Source organism: Eleutherodactylus coqui, chromosome 1, assembly GCF_035609145.1.
Source record: "Eleutherodactylus coqui strain aEleCoq1 chromosome 1, aEleCoq1.hap1, whole genome shotgun sequence".
In the NCBI taxonomy this organism is placed as follows: domain Eukaryota; kingdom Metazoa; phylum Chordata; class Amphibia; order Anura; family Eleutherodactylidae; genus Eleutherodactylus; species Eleutherodactylus coqui.
The window spans coordinates 363,600,986-363,618,566 of NC_089837.1; the positions used below are offsets into that span (position 1 = coordinate 363,600,986).

The 17,581-nt window shown below is 44.6% G+C and overlaps 1 protein-coding gene across 1 annotated transcript in view; it reads right to left on the reverse strand.

Moving 5' to 3' along the window:
• TGFBRAP1 (transforming growth factor beta receptor associated protein 1) overlaps positions 1-17,581 on the reverse strand; it is a 52,513-nt gene that overhangs the window by 24,821 nt on the left and 10,111 nt on the right. Inside the window, exons 3-6 of the mRNA XM_066577847.1 lie at positions 12,998-13,192; positions 10,290-10,444; positions 3,851-3,933; positions 272-613 (exon numbers count right to left, since the gene is read on the reverse strand). Of these exons, the coding sequence (XP_066433944.1) occupies positions 272-613; positions 3,851-3,933; positions 10,290-10,444; positions 12,998-13,192 (775 nt within the window). The remainder of the gene's footprint in view (positions 1-271; positions 614-3,850; positions 3,934-10,289; positions 10,445-12,997; positions 13,193-17,581) is intronic.

The window sequence follows — 17,581 nt, forward strand, 5'->3', positions numbered from 1 at the left end:
GCAGAAATTCATGCGTTGGCCACCAAATCCTATTCAGATGAATGGAATGCATGTTTCAGTCACAGAAATTTCTGTGACTATACCTTTAATGTTGTGCACTTTATGTTGTGTAGCAGTATGGAACTCCTAACTGTAGTACGTCAAAGACTTTGAATTCTGTATTACCAATTTATGGCTTCGCGTTGAGTCTTTTAGAATTGACGCAGTGCAATAAAGCAGTGCTCCTAAACATGATATTCTGCACAGTAAAGGACATCTACAAACCACTTACTTTTTGTGCTTTTCCAACCATGCTGCACTGTCTGACACTTCGCATGAATTATCTGAGACCAGTAGATCCAACAGGCTCGCATGATCTGCTTCTGCATAAAGTTTTAGCAAGGCAGTGTCTACATCTTCCTGGTACCCATTCGCCACTTCTGTGCTACGGATTTCACTTAAATAGGACATGAGAAACCGTTTGCACTTTGCGACTTTTTCTTGATCGCCTCGTGTAAGCTGATTGAGATCGGCATATTCATGCAGGGGAGGGTGTGCACGGATGAATGCAGAGGAGGATGGAAGGAGAAGGGGGTAGAGAGAGATGAGTTCCCGGATATCAAGGTGACTGCTTCTGTAACACAAACGAAAAATATATAAATGTAACAAAAACTATAAAAGGTAATAAAATTTGTAAAAAAAAAATAAAAAAAAAAAAGATCTATGGAAGAGAGCGAGGGAACCTTGCGTCCCATTTTTAGTAACGGAAATCTGTGAGAGTGGCAAAAAGGTTTAAGCATACTTGCAAAGCCCTCAGCTTGTCCACAAGTCTCCCAAAAGTAGTGGAGAGTCAATGAATGTTCGCCAAAGGAAAACACTTTCCCTTTTCTGATCCCCGCTGATAGAGATCATTACAGAGGATGGAACATGTGATCCACCGCTAAAAATTGCAAAAAAAAAAAAAATACCCCACAACATTACTTACTGTTAATCAGTTATCCATCAGGCCCATGACAGCACCCATGAGAGACATTCTTCCATCCGGATAGGAGAGAAACATACTAGGTCTCTTTAAGGGAACACCCTTTATATTTTCAGTCTGTAGCAAGTTCCACAGACTATTTTGAAGCCCTTTTCCATTTTATGTTCATACCTAAAACTTTGTTTTAATAGACACCCATTCTAAAAAAGAAAATAATACTTTTGCTGCAAAACTCGGCATGCAGTTAGATCTCAGGCAGATATGCAACTGAGTGATTAGATGAACGGTTTTTCCACCTGAGCCCATAAAAGTGCTTCTACCCATGGCCTTTAAAAAGTCTCTCAGAGGCTACTTGTGTGTAGTGACCTCTTTGGTAGAACTTGTCGACCACTAAACGCCTCAACAACCCAATAAAAGAGATTTCGCCCACAGAGTTTGAGAGGGGGCGCATTATTGGAATTCGAGCAGCTGGATGGTCATATTGATGAATTGCCCACCACCTTGGCCGTTAGAATTAGTATGTTAGGAGCTGTTGGGAGCAGTGGATACATGAGGGCACACACACACACACACACACACACAAAGTGACCAGGCTCATGACGCCCTCGAAATACGACCAGAAAAGAGGATCGTGTGATTGTCTGACCTAAGGAGACAGGTAGCACCATTGTTACAATCCCATGTCTCTTTCGGAACCACTCCAGGCGCTTGGCTGAAGGACATTTGGTTTCATGGCAGCCATTAGGTGTACTGCCTCTGACACCCACCGTTTGCAGTCGTGTCACGATTGACGAAACTGGACTGCTATGGAGTGGAACTGGATTGTTTTCAACGACAAATCCATGTTTAGTTTTGGCACCAACAACAGTCGTGTTAATTTCTGGACACCTAGGGATGAGCACCTCAATCATGCCTTTGTTGTGAAGCAGCACACTGTTGCCACTGCTGGCAACAGTGTGCTGCTTCAGTCGGTCACCCATAGTAGTGGTACGAGGGACAATGACAGCTCAGCGATTTGTTCATGACATCCTGCAGCCACATGTGTTCCTCTCATGGCGGCTTCCAAGAGGCATTTTCTAGCAGGATAATGTCCAGCCGCACACACAAAGGGGTCACTAGAATGTCTCCACAACATTGCCACACTTCCCTGGCCTGCACGGTCACCAGATTTATCACCAATGGAACATGTATGGGACCATCCGGGATACCAACTTCGATAGTCTGTTAGTTTGCATGATCTAGAGGCTTAGTTACAGCAAATTATGGTCATATATGCTGCAGGATACCATACAGAAGCTGTACGCCTCCATGCCTGCCTGTATCACATCTTGCATCCAATCTAGAGGCAGCCCAACAGGGTACTACTGAGCCTCATTTAAGTATTCAGTTTTCTGCAATAAATTATTTTTTTGCTCTGATATTGTAATCGCTTTCTTATATCAACGTTACAATCACGCATATAAAGTTTCATTCTATTCCGACAACTCCTTCTAGGGGTTCGATTTTTCTTTTGACAACGAGTGTATTTAAAAACTCAGCATTACGGAAGAATTAGCAGAGCTATCATGGGTGATTCCACACGGGACTGGCTGAAGTTACTCTAAGAAAGCATCCATTTCTTACCCTAACTCTCCTGGCCCAATTAGTGGTAATATTAAGCATTTCCCATTTTAGCACACACCTGAAAATCCATCGGCTAATGAAAGCACCACCAGAGATAGGGCAGCACAGCATCTGCAACAGGGGACAAGAGGATAATTCCAAACGTATCCACTGGCTCCTAGTGAACATTTACATCGGTAAGGTTACCTACACGCCCAAAGAGTTTGGGAGAGAGGCCCCACAATCCAACTTTAGAGATCTGGAGGAATCCTGGGAATCCTTTCCCAACCTGTTCTATGGCAGTAAACAGTAAAGACGGGAACATCCTTTACCTCCTCGGTTAAAGAGATCTAGAAGGTTTCCGTTGTCTGGATGGGAGGCGGTCTCTTATGGGTTCTGTCATGGGCATAAGTGGTGATAATGTACCTTAAATCTATTCTAACATTTCTCAAGTTTAGAAGGGCCCTTGCAATCTCCCCCATAGAAAATGCTACATTGGAATTATGATTTCTTCCTGACTTTTAGTCACTGTACATAATCAGTCAAGTTTGAACATTCTGACTGGCTGTCTTAATGGGGACACAGCAGGGCTTTGTCTATACACACAATTACACATGACTTTCAGATTATTACACCCAAACTTTCAGATAACTTTTCAGAATCAGCTGCCCTGAGAAGTAACTATGTCTGGCTATTATATGACCTGTATATGGCATTTTTAGAAGCTTTCCCCTCTACAAGCTCTATTCCTAAAGGGTGGATGAAAACCAGCTGCACAGAAAGAAAGAGATCCTGCTCTCTCCTATCTCTCTTTAAAGCAAAACATCATCATGGAGATTATACAGTAGTACTGAGAAATGCAGATGCGATTTTAGTAACTATAACATAGTAAACACTATTAGCAGCAGCCACATCAGTGTGAGCCTCTCTGGTTCTAACTCACTCTGCAGAAGCTTCCCCCCTTCTCTCCATAGACATCTATGGGCACTGGGCAGTATGAAACATCCACCCCCACTTCCTGTCATCAATCTTGGTGTGCGTTACTAGAGACGGACTTCACATGACAACAGGCAGTTGACAGCAGGTTAGAAGAAAGTGATGCCCCTAGTGCTCAGCACTTTATAGTAATTTTTTAGGACAAAACCATTATTATATGTCAAAGTGATTGCACTTTTGCTAGTTATCATATTAGCTATTACATAAACCCAAGTTTGTTCAAAGTGCCGTGCCCACTGAATTATCTCTGGTGCAGACATAAAATTCAGACTGATTGATGTTATTCTTTACCTGAATAATTCTTTTGCTTCTAAAAACTGAAGCTGAGCGAACTGTATAAACCCGGCCTGCTGCAAGATTCTTCTATACATAACCTGTAGAAAAAGCAACGCTGTTTAGTAATCCCACAGAGCAAGACGATTAATAGAACTACCTCATGGATTAACAGCCAACACACACTATTATAATATTACAATATGTAGCTGTGCCCTTGGTTTAGCATTTATATTAATTTCCCCTTATCTAAATATTGATCACAGCTTGGTGTAAAAATGTAACGAAAAAAATCAACATCAGTTTTCAGGTTGACAGACGAACGGCACACAAGCACACCGATGCTACGGTATTATTAAAGGGGTTGTCCCGCGCCGAAACGGGTTTGTTTTTTTTTCAATAGCCCCCCCCCCCGTTCGGCGCGAGACAAACCCAATGCAGGGGTTAAAAGACAAACAAACCGGATAGTACTTACCCGAATCCCCGCGCTCCGGTGACTTCTTACTTACCTTGCGAAGATGGCCGCCGGGATCTTCACCCTCGGTGGACCGCAGGTCTTCTGTGCGGTCCATTGCCGATTCCAGCCTCCTGATTGGCTGGAATCGGCACACGTGACGGGGCGGAGCTACGAGGAGCGGCTCTCCAGCACGAGCAGCCCCATTCAACACGGAGAAGACCGGACTGCGCAAGCGCGTCTAATCGGGCGATTAGACGCTGAAATTAGACGGCACCATGGAGACGGGGACGCTAGCAACGGAGCAGGTAAGTGAATAATTTCTGTATGGCTCATATTTAATGCACGATGTATATTACAAAGTGCATTAATATGGCCATAGAGAAGTGTATACCCCAACTTGCTTTCGCGGGACAACCCCTTTAAGGGCTGCCTGGTCATAAACGGCCTCGACCTTTAGGTCTTGGACACAATAGCTCATATGCTGTGCACTGCACAGAAACATACCGATTAGCTTATAATGGATTCCCCTATGTATCTTTACCTCTAGCTGTTCCCATTTTTACCTCTATGGGGCAGGTGGTTATTGCCCCACACCCCAACTATTGGCTGAAACTGAGAACCACATTAAATGTTGATCTTCATTTCGGGAAAACTTTCAGTGTCCACTCAAATGACTGTATATAGCACCTCAATTTCCTTACCGACATGAACAAGGAAAAAACAGCAAATAGAGTGTGTTCCCCTAAAGACACTTTAGTAAAGAGACACTCAGCAACTACAGTGTTTTCCCAAAAATAAGACCGTGTATATTAATTTTTGCACCCAAAGAGGCGCTAGGGCTTATTTTCGGGGAATGTCCAATTTTAGTTACCTAGCAGGCTCAGTCCAGGTCCTTCCTGTTGCTCCCCAGAGGCTCAAAGCGGTTTCCGCGGTCCTCGGCCAGCCACACAGGATCCATAAATCGCGCCTCCACTAAGTGATGGCTGTGATTGGTTCTTCGAGCACTGCATTGATTGGTTCTTTAAGTGCCGCGGCTCAGCCAACCGCAGCCATCACGTTGTGGAGGTGAGATTTATGAATTGACTAAGCGGCGGCTTAGCCAATTCATAAATCCAGCCTTCTCAAAAATGATGGCTGTGATTGGCTGAGCAGCACTTAAAGAACCAATCAATGCAGTGCTCTGAATAGCAGCGGGAAGGACCTGGACCGAGCATGCTGGGTAATGTATTACTATTTTTTTTATTTTATGTAATGTAACTAGGGCTTGTATTTCACGCCTCCCTGAAAAATCAGGCTAGGGCTCATTTTGGGGGAAACATGGTATACCCACCAGCAATCTCAAAACTCAGCTGTTCTTTGCTTAGCACTTTTTTCATTGTGCATCAAGACTTCAAATAGAAAGAGAACGTTTCATGACTGCACCTCCGCCCACCCGATTGTCTCTCAAGATCTGGATGTCTTTTATACTCCCTTCCCTGCACTTCAGCCTCCTGTCTGCTTCTGATCAGACATCATGTTGGCTTCTAGGAGTACCATTTCTGCCTTCTAGGGACACAATGTGATAATTCGCCATTTGATAGATTAGACTAGATAGATTAGATTTTCCTAAATATATAAGTATTAGTCAGAGAGGCTGAGCTGAGCCCTGCAATAATTATAATTATCAGTAACTGTATAGGAGGACGTGAAGTTCAGGTTGCCAGTATGAGTGATAATCACACTACTTCTATGGAACATGCCCAGTGATAGAAGCAACAAGTATGAGTGACACATGAGTGTAGTAATAGAATACAGAAAACTTTAGTATTCGTCAAGTTCCCTTGAAACTTTTGTGCTAATATTAGACTTCCCAAGAGCTGTTTAATGTGGTTTGCCCACAGGAAGTGGTAAACCTTGCGACCACTCACTTTTTTTTTTTTTCCCACATAAAAATGAAAATCTGAATGTACAAGAATCAGGGAGATTTACATTAAATCTATTGAGTGAACATCTTCGCCGAGGAACCAACAACAGATGATGCAAACCTGTCGTTTTGTACACCTAACGTCACCCTATTACATGGCCCATTAAAGCCGTCCATCAAAGTATTTCAGCAGTAATAGATAGTTCATTATGCGGTGTGCTCAGAACACCACACTTATTTAAAAGGGGCGGAGCAAAGAAAAATGGTTTGCCATCTACAGGGAACATAAGTACTTGAGCACAGACCCTCTTTAACCCATTCATGCTCTGCGCCATAATAGTATGTTGCATCCCACGTGTACTTAATTCAAACCACTGTACTAGTATGGCACTGGGAGCTGTGCCTGCACCATCACTTGCAAGATGCCAACTGTATGGTACAGTTGGTACCATGCAAATATAGTCAGGACTGAAGATAACTAGTTACATGCTTAAGAAGAAGCTGTTGATTGTTATGGCTGTCAAGAGTGTAGAAGAATGGAGATAATAGAGTCCTGAGTAATCATACAAGTACCCCGTTGAGACAGAATAAAAATTTAAAAAATAGCCAGGTAGAAAAAAATATTTTTTTTTAATGGACCCACTTCCCTTCTTTTTGTACGAACTCATTCCATTTTTTTCATAAAAAATTAGTATAAAAAGAATACATATTTGATATCACTGCATCTATAACTACTTGTGCAATTAAATTAAAGTATTAGATGTCATGGATGGCAAACACTGTAAAGAATTTTAAAAAAAAACATGAGAAAGTGATTAAAAAGTTGTGTGTACCTTAAATAGTGCTAATGAAAGAGACAGTTCACCATGCAAAAGACAAGCCCTCACAAACTGACCCATCATAAAAAAAAAAAAAGTTAGGGATCTTTAAATGCAGCAGTATCAATTTTTTTTACTTTAATTTATTTATTTTTTAACAAAAAATGGGTTTTATTGTATAAAAGTAGAAAATCCTTATGAAAATAACGGCTACCACAGATTGAGGGGGTAAAAGTTGATAGCAGATTCCCTGTAAAGATGTGCCTGTGACATGTCTTTAATAGACAGCCTGTCAAAATGCAGTACAGTAAAATACTATAGTCATGCATTATACTGTAAAAACAATCAAAAGTTCAATTCCCCAATGGGGACTAACAAAAAAAACAAACAACTAAAAAGTAGCAAAGACTTATTATAAAAATAAAAAAACATTAAAAAGTTAAAACAAACAAAAACAAAACAAACACAACCTTTTCCCAGTGCTCGCATCTAGACGAATAAAGGAAAAAAAAAGTCTAAAAATTTGTATCACTGCATTCATAAAAGGTCTAATGTATTAAAATTAATCCTGCATGAAAAAAATATGCAATTTGCGCTTTTTGGGTCACTTTCTTTCCACAAAAAAAGCTGAATAAAAAGTGATCAAAATGTTATATGTTCCCCTAAATGGTACCAATACAAAACTACAGATCACCCCACAAAAAAATGAGGCCTCATAAAGCCCCAATGATAGAAAAGTAAAGTTATGGGAGTCAAAATATGGCAGCAGGAAGCAATTATTTTTTTTTTTAAGAAAGGCCTTTTCTGAAGTATTACTATGCAAAAAAAATAAACTAACGTGGTTTCATTGGATCGAATTCCAGAATTCTTTGGAATTCCATAACATATATAACTCATAAGTGCACTGGAGAGCGGAATCCGGACCTTAGTAAAGTTCAGAAAATGATGCCACGGAACGCCAAGGTCTTGCCACATAAAATTGGGACAAATGCAAGACTATGCCTTAGGGCTTATTCAGACGTCCGTATACCAGCCGGTTTTCACACGCGGCTGATATATACAGTGTCCCTTTCTGCAGGGGGAGGAGGCAGGCCAGGCCGGGAGCAGTGCACTGAGCTGCCGCCCCCTCTCCGCTCCTCATCACTATTTGCAATGGGAGGAGGCGGGATGGGGCGGAACTTAGCTGCGCCCTCGTCCCGGGCCTCCCATTGCAAACAGCGGCGAGGGGGCGGGAGCTCAGAGCACTGCTCCCGGCCCGCCTTCTCCCCCTGCAGAAAGCGACACAGTATATCGGCCGGGAGTGAAAACCCGACCGATATATGGACGTCTGAATAAGCCCTTATGATGTACTCTTCGTCCCTTCCATTCCTTTCCTTTATAGATTTTGTTTTTCTTTTTTTCCCCCCCTTTCTTTCCCTTCTCTTCTACGGTTGTTTTTCCCTCTTTTGCTGTTCTACTGTTACGCCACAGTCAGCGGTTTAAAATAGGTTGTCTTTCACTATCAAGAAAACAGAGGAATAGAGAGGGTACAGGGAGTGGGTGGGGATAACTATAGGCAGAGGTGTGGGGAGGAGTGGGTCGGGGATTGAACTTTAATGAGGGTCTTCTTCCCTCTTCACAGGGGTTGGAAATTCAGGACCAAGCATAATTGCAGTTCATACTTGCAATACCATAGGTAGTACCTGAATGGGCCACCTCCAGGGGTTTGTTGCATGTGCTTCAAGGTTTAACACTTTGTCTTAATCTGGTTGGGGAAATTTTGTACTACTGTTTAGATTGCAGGTTGTCAATTTCTTTGCATTACTTAACAGTGATTTAACTTGCTGTTTTGGAAAAAAATGGAAAACTTCTAAATAAAGAATTAAAAGAAAAAAAAAAAAAGGAAGAAAAACTATATAAATTTGGCATCACTGTAATTGTACTGATGCACAGAATAAAGACAGCATGCCATTTTTACTAGACCATACACACCTCCCCCCCAAATGGTGCAATTAACGTTTCTTCCTATTCTGCCCCACTTAAGAGTCTTCCAGTATATTATATGGTATGTTAAATATTAACATTGAAAAATACCACTCACCTAGCAAAAAAATAAAAAGCCAGAAAAAAAAAAGTTAATATGTTTTGGAAGTGTGAATGACAGAACTACAGAATGTTACCTGGACACAGGGGCATCAGTGACCCTTGGTCATGAACGAGTTAAAGGGGTTGTCCCGCGGCGAAATCAAAAAATTTTTTTTCTACCTACCCCCACATTGTGCCCCGTTAAACACAATCCCTTTGCTATTTAAAAAAAAAAAAAAAAAAAAAAAAAAAAAAAAAAATCGCTTACCTGCATCCCTGTTCAGGCAGTTTCTTCTTTTCTTCTTTTAAAGATGGCCGCCGGTCCTTTCCCAATGATGCACCGCGGTTTTCTCCCATGGTGCACCGCGGGTCTTCTCCCATGGTGCACCGTGGATGTCTTGCGGTCCACTGCCGATTACAGCCACCTAATTGGCTGATCGGCACCACGTGATGGAGGCGGAGCTACGATGACGCGGAGAAGACCAGCTCTCCGATGCAAGCACGCCGGAGCGGCCCCATTCAACAGAGCAGAAGACCGGACAGCGCAAGCGCGTCTAAACAAGCCAGAAGATGCAGAAATTAGTCGGAGCCATGGAGACGGGGACGCCAGCAACGGAGTGAGTAAGTGAATAACTTCTGTATGGCTCATATTTAATGCACGATGTACATTACAAAGTGCATTAATATGGCCATACAGAAGTGTATAACCCCACTTGATTTCACGGGACAACCCCTTTAACTACCACACTTGGCCTTTTTAGGGCTTATTCACACGACTTTTGCATCTCACTCGCATACCGTGTGCGATTAGTTGTTTCCCGTTGAACTCAATTTCACAGAAGCTATGAAAAGCGCACTATGAATGTAGCCTTAGGCCCAGTCGACTTGCGTTGCAGAATATCGCCAGCGTTATTCTGCCGTGGGGGCCGCTGTCAGTTCTCTGCGGTGAGCCTAAATGCTGCAAATTTAGATCCCGCGAGCGGAGAACCGCTATGATTCTCCAGTCGTGGACGCCACGGCTGCGCTTTCCATAGCAACGCTATGAAAAGCGTTCACTGCGTTACCCGCGGCCGGATTATCGCCATGGGTAACGCAATGAACATTCGCCCGTGGACTGGCAGCCTTAAGGTGATAATAGAGAAATGGCTAGAATATTATTGTGAGCGATTACTTTTTTTTTTTTTTTTACAATAAAACCATTACAATTTTGCATACCTTAAATTTCTCCTTTGGAATATTATGCCGTGCACCCTTGGCAAGTACAAGTGCTTCTTCTACTCTCTGGTTTGATAAAAGGTCCTGTATCTGCTTTTCCAAAGGCAAGGGGATTAAAACATACACCCCGTTACTGGTTGCTACTATGACCCTACCTGGAAAACACAAAGAAAGAAATTCAATTAGACAATAATCAACATACTACATACTGATTGATGCCTTTATTAGTCAAGAAGCCTTCAGTAATGAATGTTTTAATGAGAAGGCATCTCATAGGAAATACAACTAAGGGATTGTAAGGGTGCATTAATGCTGAGTACATTTAGCCTATGTGCTGGTAAAGCTCCTGGTGTATACATCAAACGTTTCCATAGAATGCCTTCCATTCAACAGGTGGAGGCGAAAAGAATGTCCTTTTGGCATCTGTAGGGCCAATATGAATTTTCCTTTGTTTTTTGTTGTCTACTATGCCATTCTATCCACAGATATATAGTGTGCAGTATATGTTTTTTATGCTTTTTAACATGGGAGCCTAAGGGCTAAGTGTACCACTGTATAGCTGTTGGAAGCACAAGTCAGGGAGTTAACCACTACTGTGAATGTACCTTGGCAACGCTGCGACACAACACCAATATGAGGGTTCCTACTGATTGCTGTATTTGTTTCAAAAATTGTATTAAGCCTGAGGAAGAACCCTGAGAGGTTTGAAAGCTCGCAATAACATCATGTATTTTTGTTAGCCATTAAAAGGTATCAGATCTACAAGATTACTTGGTTTCTCTGGGAACAATCACATTTTTCTAAAATCTGACATTAGAAACTTGAATGCAAATAACATTTAAGATTTTTTTTAGGTTACGTTGTCTAACAATCCACAATGCCAGTACCATACATATGTGAGTTTTAATACAGATTTTGATTTCACCCTCTGTAATGGCAAGAGTGAATTCTATGCCAAAATTTCAGTTAGACTAGAGTGTGCTGCGGTTTTGGAAACTAAGCCTGACTTGATAGATACAGGCAAAGAAAACAGGGGCTTATCAATCACAAACAATGGGTCCATACCTTCACTTGTCCTACAAGTCTGCCTTGGTGTAACATTTGACTCTGCCCTCTCCTTTAAAATGCACATACAATTCCTCGCCTCCCCCAGCTCAAGGATACTTGGCTATCGCCAGCGGTCCTATTGAAGTGAATGGATTAGTGGTGGTGGTCTGCATGCACTTCAGGACGAGCCACAGCTGGGGTGTCTGCGTAACAGGTGAAACCTATAATGGACCAACCCCTTCAAGGGCTTATAGGAATACCAGGTTACAAAAAACATTTTCTAGTCACTATACAGATTGTCTAACTCTGCCTTAAACTATGCAAATAGTTGTACAAAAATGAACATTAAAAGGAGAAAATCCACACTCCCTGAATGCAGCAACAAGCAAAAGTAGTAAAGGCTCTTTTACACGCAAAGATAATCTTTCAAAAGACTGAAAGATTGTGTGATCTATTTGCATAAAGTGCTGATGGCCATTAACACTTTATCATCTTCATTTGCATGCAAAAGGGCCTCCACCAGCTGTTTGCAGAGCCCAGTGTGTGATCACATGCCTAGCTGTGCACACAGCTGCATTGTTCTCTTCGCAGCTGTCGGCAGATTACAATGTTAGCGGCGATTTTTATGTTGTGTGCGGTCTGTTGAGATATACTCTCTCTCTCCCTAGCTAAACGATGGAATTTAAATTCACCTTAAAAATCATCATTTAAGCAAAAACTGCACGATGCCTGTGTTTACATGTAATGATTATTGCTCATTTTTGGTCGTTTTAATGAATTTTGAGCGATAATCGTTACAAGTAAATGGGCCTTTAAATGTCTCCATAGAACAGGGAAATAGTGGGAAAGGCCACAAAGAAAGGCAATATTGACCAACCAACTGTTGTGCTGTTCTTATACGGATGTTCTTCTCCAGAATAGACATATTTTGGTCTGTTACACAAGAGGAAGGAAATAAGAACACAGTACTGACAGAGAGAGGCTGTCACAAGATAAAGGAAGATGACACTTCCCGTTTCAGTAAGGGAAATAAAATATCAATAGAACAAATCAACTATCATCTACAGTCCATGTGAATTAGGGCACACTGTGACTGCGCTCTACATAATGTCCATGTGGCAACACTAAACACGCAGAACAGGAATTGCTGGTATGAAGAAAGTTGCTGCCAAAGTGCTGGATTAACACCAATAAACTACACCGCTCTACATAAGGAATAAAAATATAGAACAGAGTCTGTCTTTTGCACTAGATGCAATAATGATCTCCATACCACCGGCAGCAGCAGTCTTCTGGGTATTGTGGTTCTACAAGCATACTAGTTTTGTGTCATCTGCGGTGAAGCTTTTGGCTCTGAGCTTGTTGACTACATCTGCCCCACTGAGTACCTAGTATTTCAGTTGGATTGTGAGACATATCTACAAGATCAATGTGCCAAATATCCCAAAGTATTGCACACCTATATACTGCATGTATACGTGCTCAGAGACTTCACCATGATCTTCAAGAGTCACCCATATAGATGCACACATCCCCCTTGGATCTGCCAAGGTAAAGTTTGTTTTATTTCGGTTTTCTTGTTGCATACCATATTATCGACATCGAACATACTGTAATACAATGATATAATGACATGTAATATGTCCATTTATGACTGTTACCTTCAAAGTCCTGCAGAATGATTCCTTCCTTGAACGGTAGGCTTTGCTTCTGTTGCTGGTCCAGCATGCTGTGCACAGTGACAAACTCTTCATCCAAAGCCAACACATAGGGAAAAGATACTGCCGCTCCAATAACATTCTCGGACCAGTGAACCGGTGCCCGCTGAGAGATTCCTGCTACGGTGGCAAACATCCCTAAAAAGTAGGAACAAAACTATTTGAACTGAAACAAACTATGGAGGGTCCATTAATAGCGAATGCAAATGTAAGGACGCTTTTTATATAATGTAAAGTAAAGGTAAAGTCCCCTGGTGCAAGCACCGAGTCATGACTGACTGCTAGGGTGACGCCGCAGCGGCAGACTGTTTTTGCAGAGTGGTTTGGCATTGCCTTCCCCAGTCATCTTTTACCCCCCAGCAAACTGAGTACTCATTTACAGACCTTGAAAGGATGGAAGACTGAGCTGAACCACGCGGGGATTGAACCTGCAACCTTCAGGTCGTGAGCGAGAGCTTAGAACTTCATTTCTGCCACCTTAACACTTGTTAGTCAGCGTTTAATGCACACTAAAATACAGCAGGCAGCGGCCGAAAATTGCGGCATTAGAACGCTACTTTGAAAGCTTGTCTGAGAAGCAAATAAAATCAATGGAGGGGTTTTACAGTGTGTGTGAGAGTGGCCTAATGGTAAATAAGCTGAAAAACATGACCTGTGCATGTGTGTAAACATTTAGCTGTTAAAGGGGCATTCAGGGACTTTTTTTTCCTATGGATGATGACTAGAGATGAGCGAGCACCAAAATGCTCGGGTGCTCGTTACTCGGGACGAAATTTTCGCGATGCTCGAGGGTTCGTTTCGAATAACGAACCCCATTGAAGTCAATGGGCGACCCGAGCATTTTTGTATTTCGCCGATGCTCGCTAAGGTTTCCATTTGTGAAAATCTGGGCAATTCAAGAAAGTGATGGGAACGACACAGCAACGGATAGGGCAGGCGAGGGGCTACATGTTGGGCTGCATCTCAAGTTCACAGGTCCCACTATTAAGCCACAATAGCGGCAAGAGTGCCCCCCCCCCTCCCAACAATTTTTACTTCTGAAAAGCCCTCATTAGCAATGCATACCTTAGCTAAGCACCACACTACCTCCAACAAAGCACAATCACTGGCTGCATGACACTCCGCTGCCACTTCTCCTGGGTTACATGCTGCCCAACCCCCCACTGCACGACCCAGTGTCCACAGCGCACACCAAATTGTCCCTCCGCAGCCTTCAGCTGCCCTCATGCAACACCACACTCATGTCTATTTATAAGTGCGTCTGCCATGAGGAGGAACCGCAGGCACACACTGCAGAGGGTTGGCACGGCTAGGCAGCGACCCTCTTTAAAAGGGGCGGGCGATAGCTCACAATGCTGTACAGAAGCAATGAGAAATCCAATCCTCTGCCACCTCCATCTGGAGCTGCACACGTGGGCATAGCAATGGGGAACCTATGTGCCACACACTATTCATTCTGTCAAGGTGTCTGCATGCCCCAGTCAGACCGCGTTTTTTTATAAATAGTCACAGGCAGGTACAACTCCGCAATGGGAATTCCGTGTGCACCCACAGCATGGGTGGCTCCCTGGAACCCACCGGCGGTACATAAATATATCCCACTGCATTGCCCATCACAGCTGAGGTAATGTCATATTAAATGCAGGTGGGCTTCGGCCCACACTGCATGCCCCAGTCAGACTGGGGTTCTTTAGAAGTAGACACATGCAGTTACAACTGCCTGTGGACCCACAGTATGGGTGGCTCCCTGGAACCCACCGGCGGTACATAAATATATCCCATTGCAGTGCCCAGCACAGCTGATGTAATGTCATGTTGAATGCAGGTGGGCTTCGGCCCACACTGCATGCCCCAGTCAGACTGGGGTTCTTTAGAAGTGGACACATGCAGTTACAACTCCGTGTGGACCGACAGCATGGGTGGGTGCCAGGAAGCCACCGGCGGTAAATAAATATATCCCATTGCAGTGCCCATCACAGCTGAGGTAACGTCCGATTAAATGCAGGTGGTCTTCGGCCCACACTGCATGCCCCAGTCTGACCGGGGTTTTTAATACATAGACACTGGCAGGTACAAATCCCTAATGTGAAGTCCCTGTGGACCCACAGCATGGGTGGCTCCCTAGAACCCACCGGCAGTACATAAATATATCCCATTGCAGTGCCCAGCACAGCTGAGGTAACGTCAGCTTTAATGCAGGTGGGCTAAAAATTACTAGGATTACAATGTAGACGAGGGCCCCAAAAAATTGGTGTACCAACAGTACAAATGTACTTCAGAAAAATTGCCCATGCCCAACCAAGAGGGCAGGTGAAACCCATTAATCGCTTTGGTTAATGTGGCTTAATTGGTAACTAGGCCTGTAGGCAGCCCAGTTAAAATAAAAATTGGTTCAGGTGCAAGTTTCAACGCTTTAATGAGCATTGAAACGTATAAAAATTGTTTACAAAAGTTATATGACTGAGCCTTGTGGGCCTAAGAAAAATTGCCCGTTCGGCGGGATTACGTGAGGTTTCAGGAGGAGGAGCAGGAGGAGGAGGATGAATATTATACACAGATTGATGAAGCTAAAAGGTCCCCGTTTTTGATGGTGATAGAGAGAGAACGATGTTTCCATCCGCGGGTGCAGCCTACGTGTTGTTTAGGTATCGCTGCTGTCCGCTGGTGGAGAAGAAAAGTCTGGGGAAATCCAGGCTTTGTTCATCTTGATAAGTGTAAGCCTGTCGGCACTGTCGGTTGACAGGTGGGTACGCTTATCCGTGAGGATTCCCCCAGCCGCACTAAACACCCTCTCTGACAAGACGCTAGCCGCAGGACAAGCAAGCACCTCCAGGGCATTGAGCGCGAGTTCAGGCCACGTGTCCAGCTTCGACACCCAGTAGTTGTAGGGGGCAGAGGCGTCACGGAGGACGGTCGTGCGATCGGCTACGTACTCCCTCACCATCCTTTTACAGTGCTCCCGCCGACTCAGCCTTGACTGGGGAGCGGTGACACAGTCTTGCTGGGGAGCCATAAAGCTGTCAAAGGCCTTAGAGAGTGTTCCCCTGCCTGTGCTGTACATGCTGCCTGATCTCCGCGCGTCCCCTGCTACCTGGCCCTTGGAACTGCGCCTTCTGCCACTAGCGCTGTCGGATGGGAATTTTAATATCAGCTTGTCCGCCAGGGTCCTGTGGTATAGCATCACTCACGAACCCCTTTCCTCTTCGGGTATGAGAGTGGAAAGGTTCTCCTTATACCGTGGGTCGAGCAGTGTGTACACCCAGTAATCCGAAGTGGCCAGAATGCGTGTAACGCGAGGGTCACGAGAAAGGCATCCTAACATGAAGTCAGCCATGTGTGCCAGGGTACCTGTATGCAACACATGGCTGTCCACACTAGGAAGATCACTTTCAGGATCCTCCTCCTCCTCAGGCCATACACGCTGAAAGGATGACAGGCAAGCAGCATGGGTACCCTCAGCAGTGGGCCAAGCTGTCTCTTCCCCCTCCTTCTCATGCTTCTCCACCTCCTTCTCCTCCTCAACGCGCTGAAATAAAGACAGGAGGGTGCTCTGACTATCCAGCGACATACTGTCTTCCCCCGCCTCCGTTTCCAAGCGCAAAGCGCCTGCCTTTATGCTTTGCAGGGAACTTCTCAAGAGGCATAGCAGAGGAATGGTGACGCTAATGATTGCAGCATCGCCGCTCACCATCTGGGTAGACTCGTCAAAGTTTCCAAGGACCTGGCAGATGTCTGCCAACCAGGCCCACTCTTCTGTAAAGAATTGAGGAGGCTGACTCCCACTGCGTCGCCCATGTTGGAGTTGGTATTCCACTATAGCTCTACGCTGCTCATAGAGCCTGGCCAACATATGGAGCGTAGAGTTCCACCGTGTGGGCACGTCGCACAGCAGTCGGTGCACTGGCAGATTAAACCGATGTTGCAGGGTGCGCAGGGTGGCAGCGTTCGTGTGGGACTTGCGGAAATGTGCGCAGAGCCGGCGCACCTTTCCGAGCAGGTCTGACAAGCGTGGGTAGCTTTTCAGAAAGCGCTGAACCACCAAATTAAAGACGTGGGCCAGGCATGGCACGTGCGTGAGGCTGCCGAGCTGCAGAGCCGCCACCAGGTTACGGCCGTTGTCACACACGACCATGCCCGGTTGGAGGCTCAGCGGCGCAAGCCAGCGGTCGGTCTGCTCTGTCAGACCCTGCAGCAGTTCGTGGGCCGTGTGCCTCCTATCTCCTAAGCTGAGTAGTTTCAGCACGGCCTGCTGACGCTTGCCCACCGCTGTGCTGCCACGCCGCGTGACACCGACTGCTAGCGACGTGCTGCTGCTGACACATCTTGATTGCGAGACAGAGGTTGCGAAGGAGGAGGAGGAGGAGGGTGGTTTAGTGGAGGAAGCATACACCGCTGCAGATACCACCACCGAGCTGGGGCCCGCAATTCTGGGGGTGGGTAGGACGTGAGCGGTCCCAGGCTCTGACTCGGTCCCAGCCTCCACTAAATTCACCCAATGTGCCGTCAGGGAGATATAGTGGCCCTGCC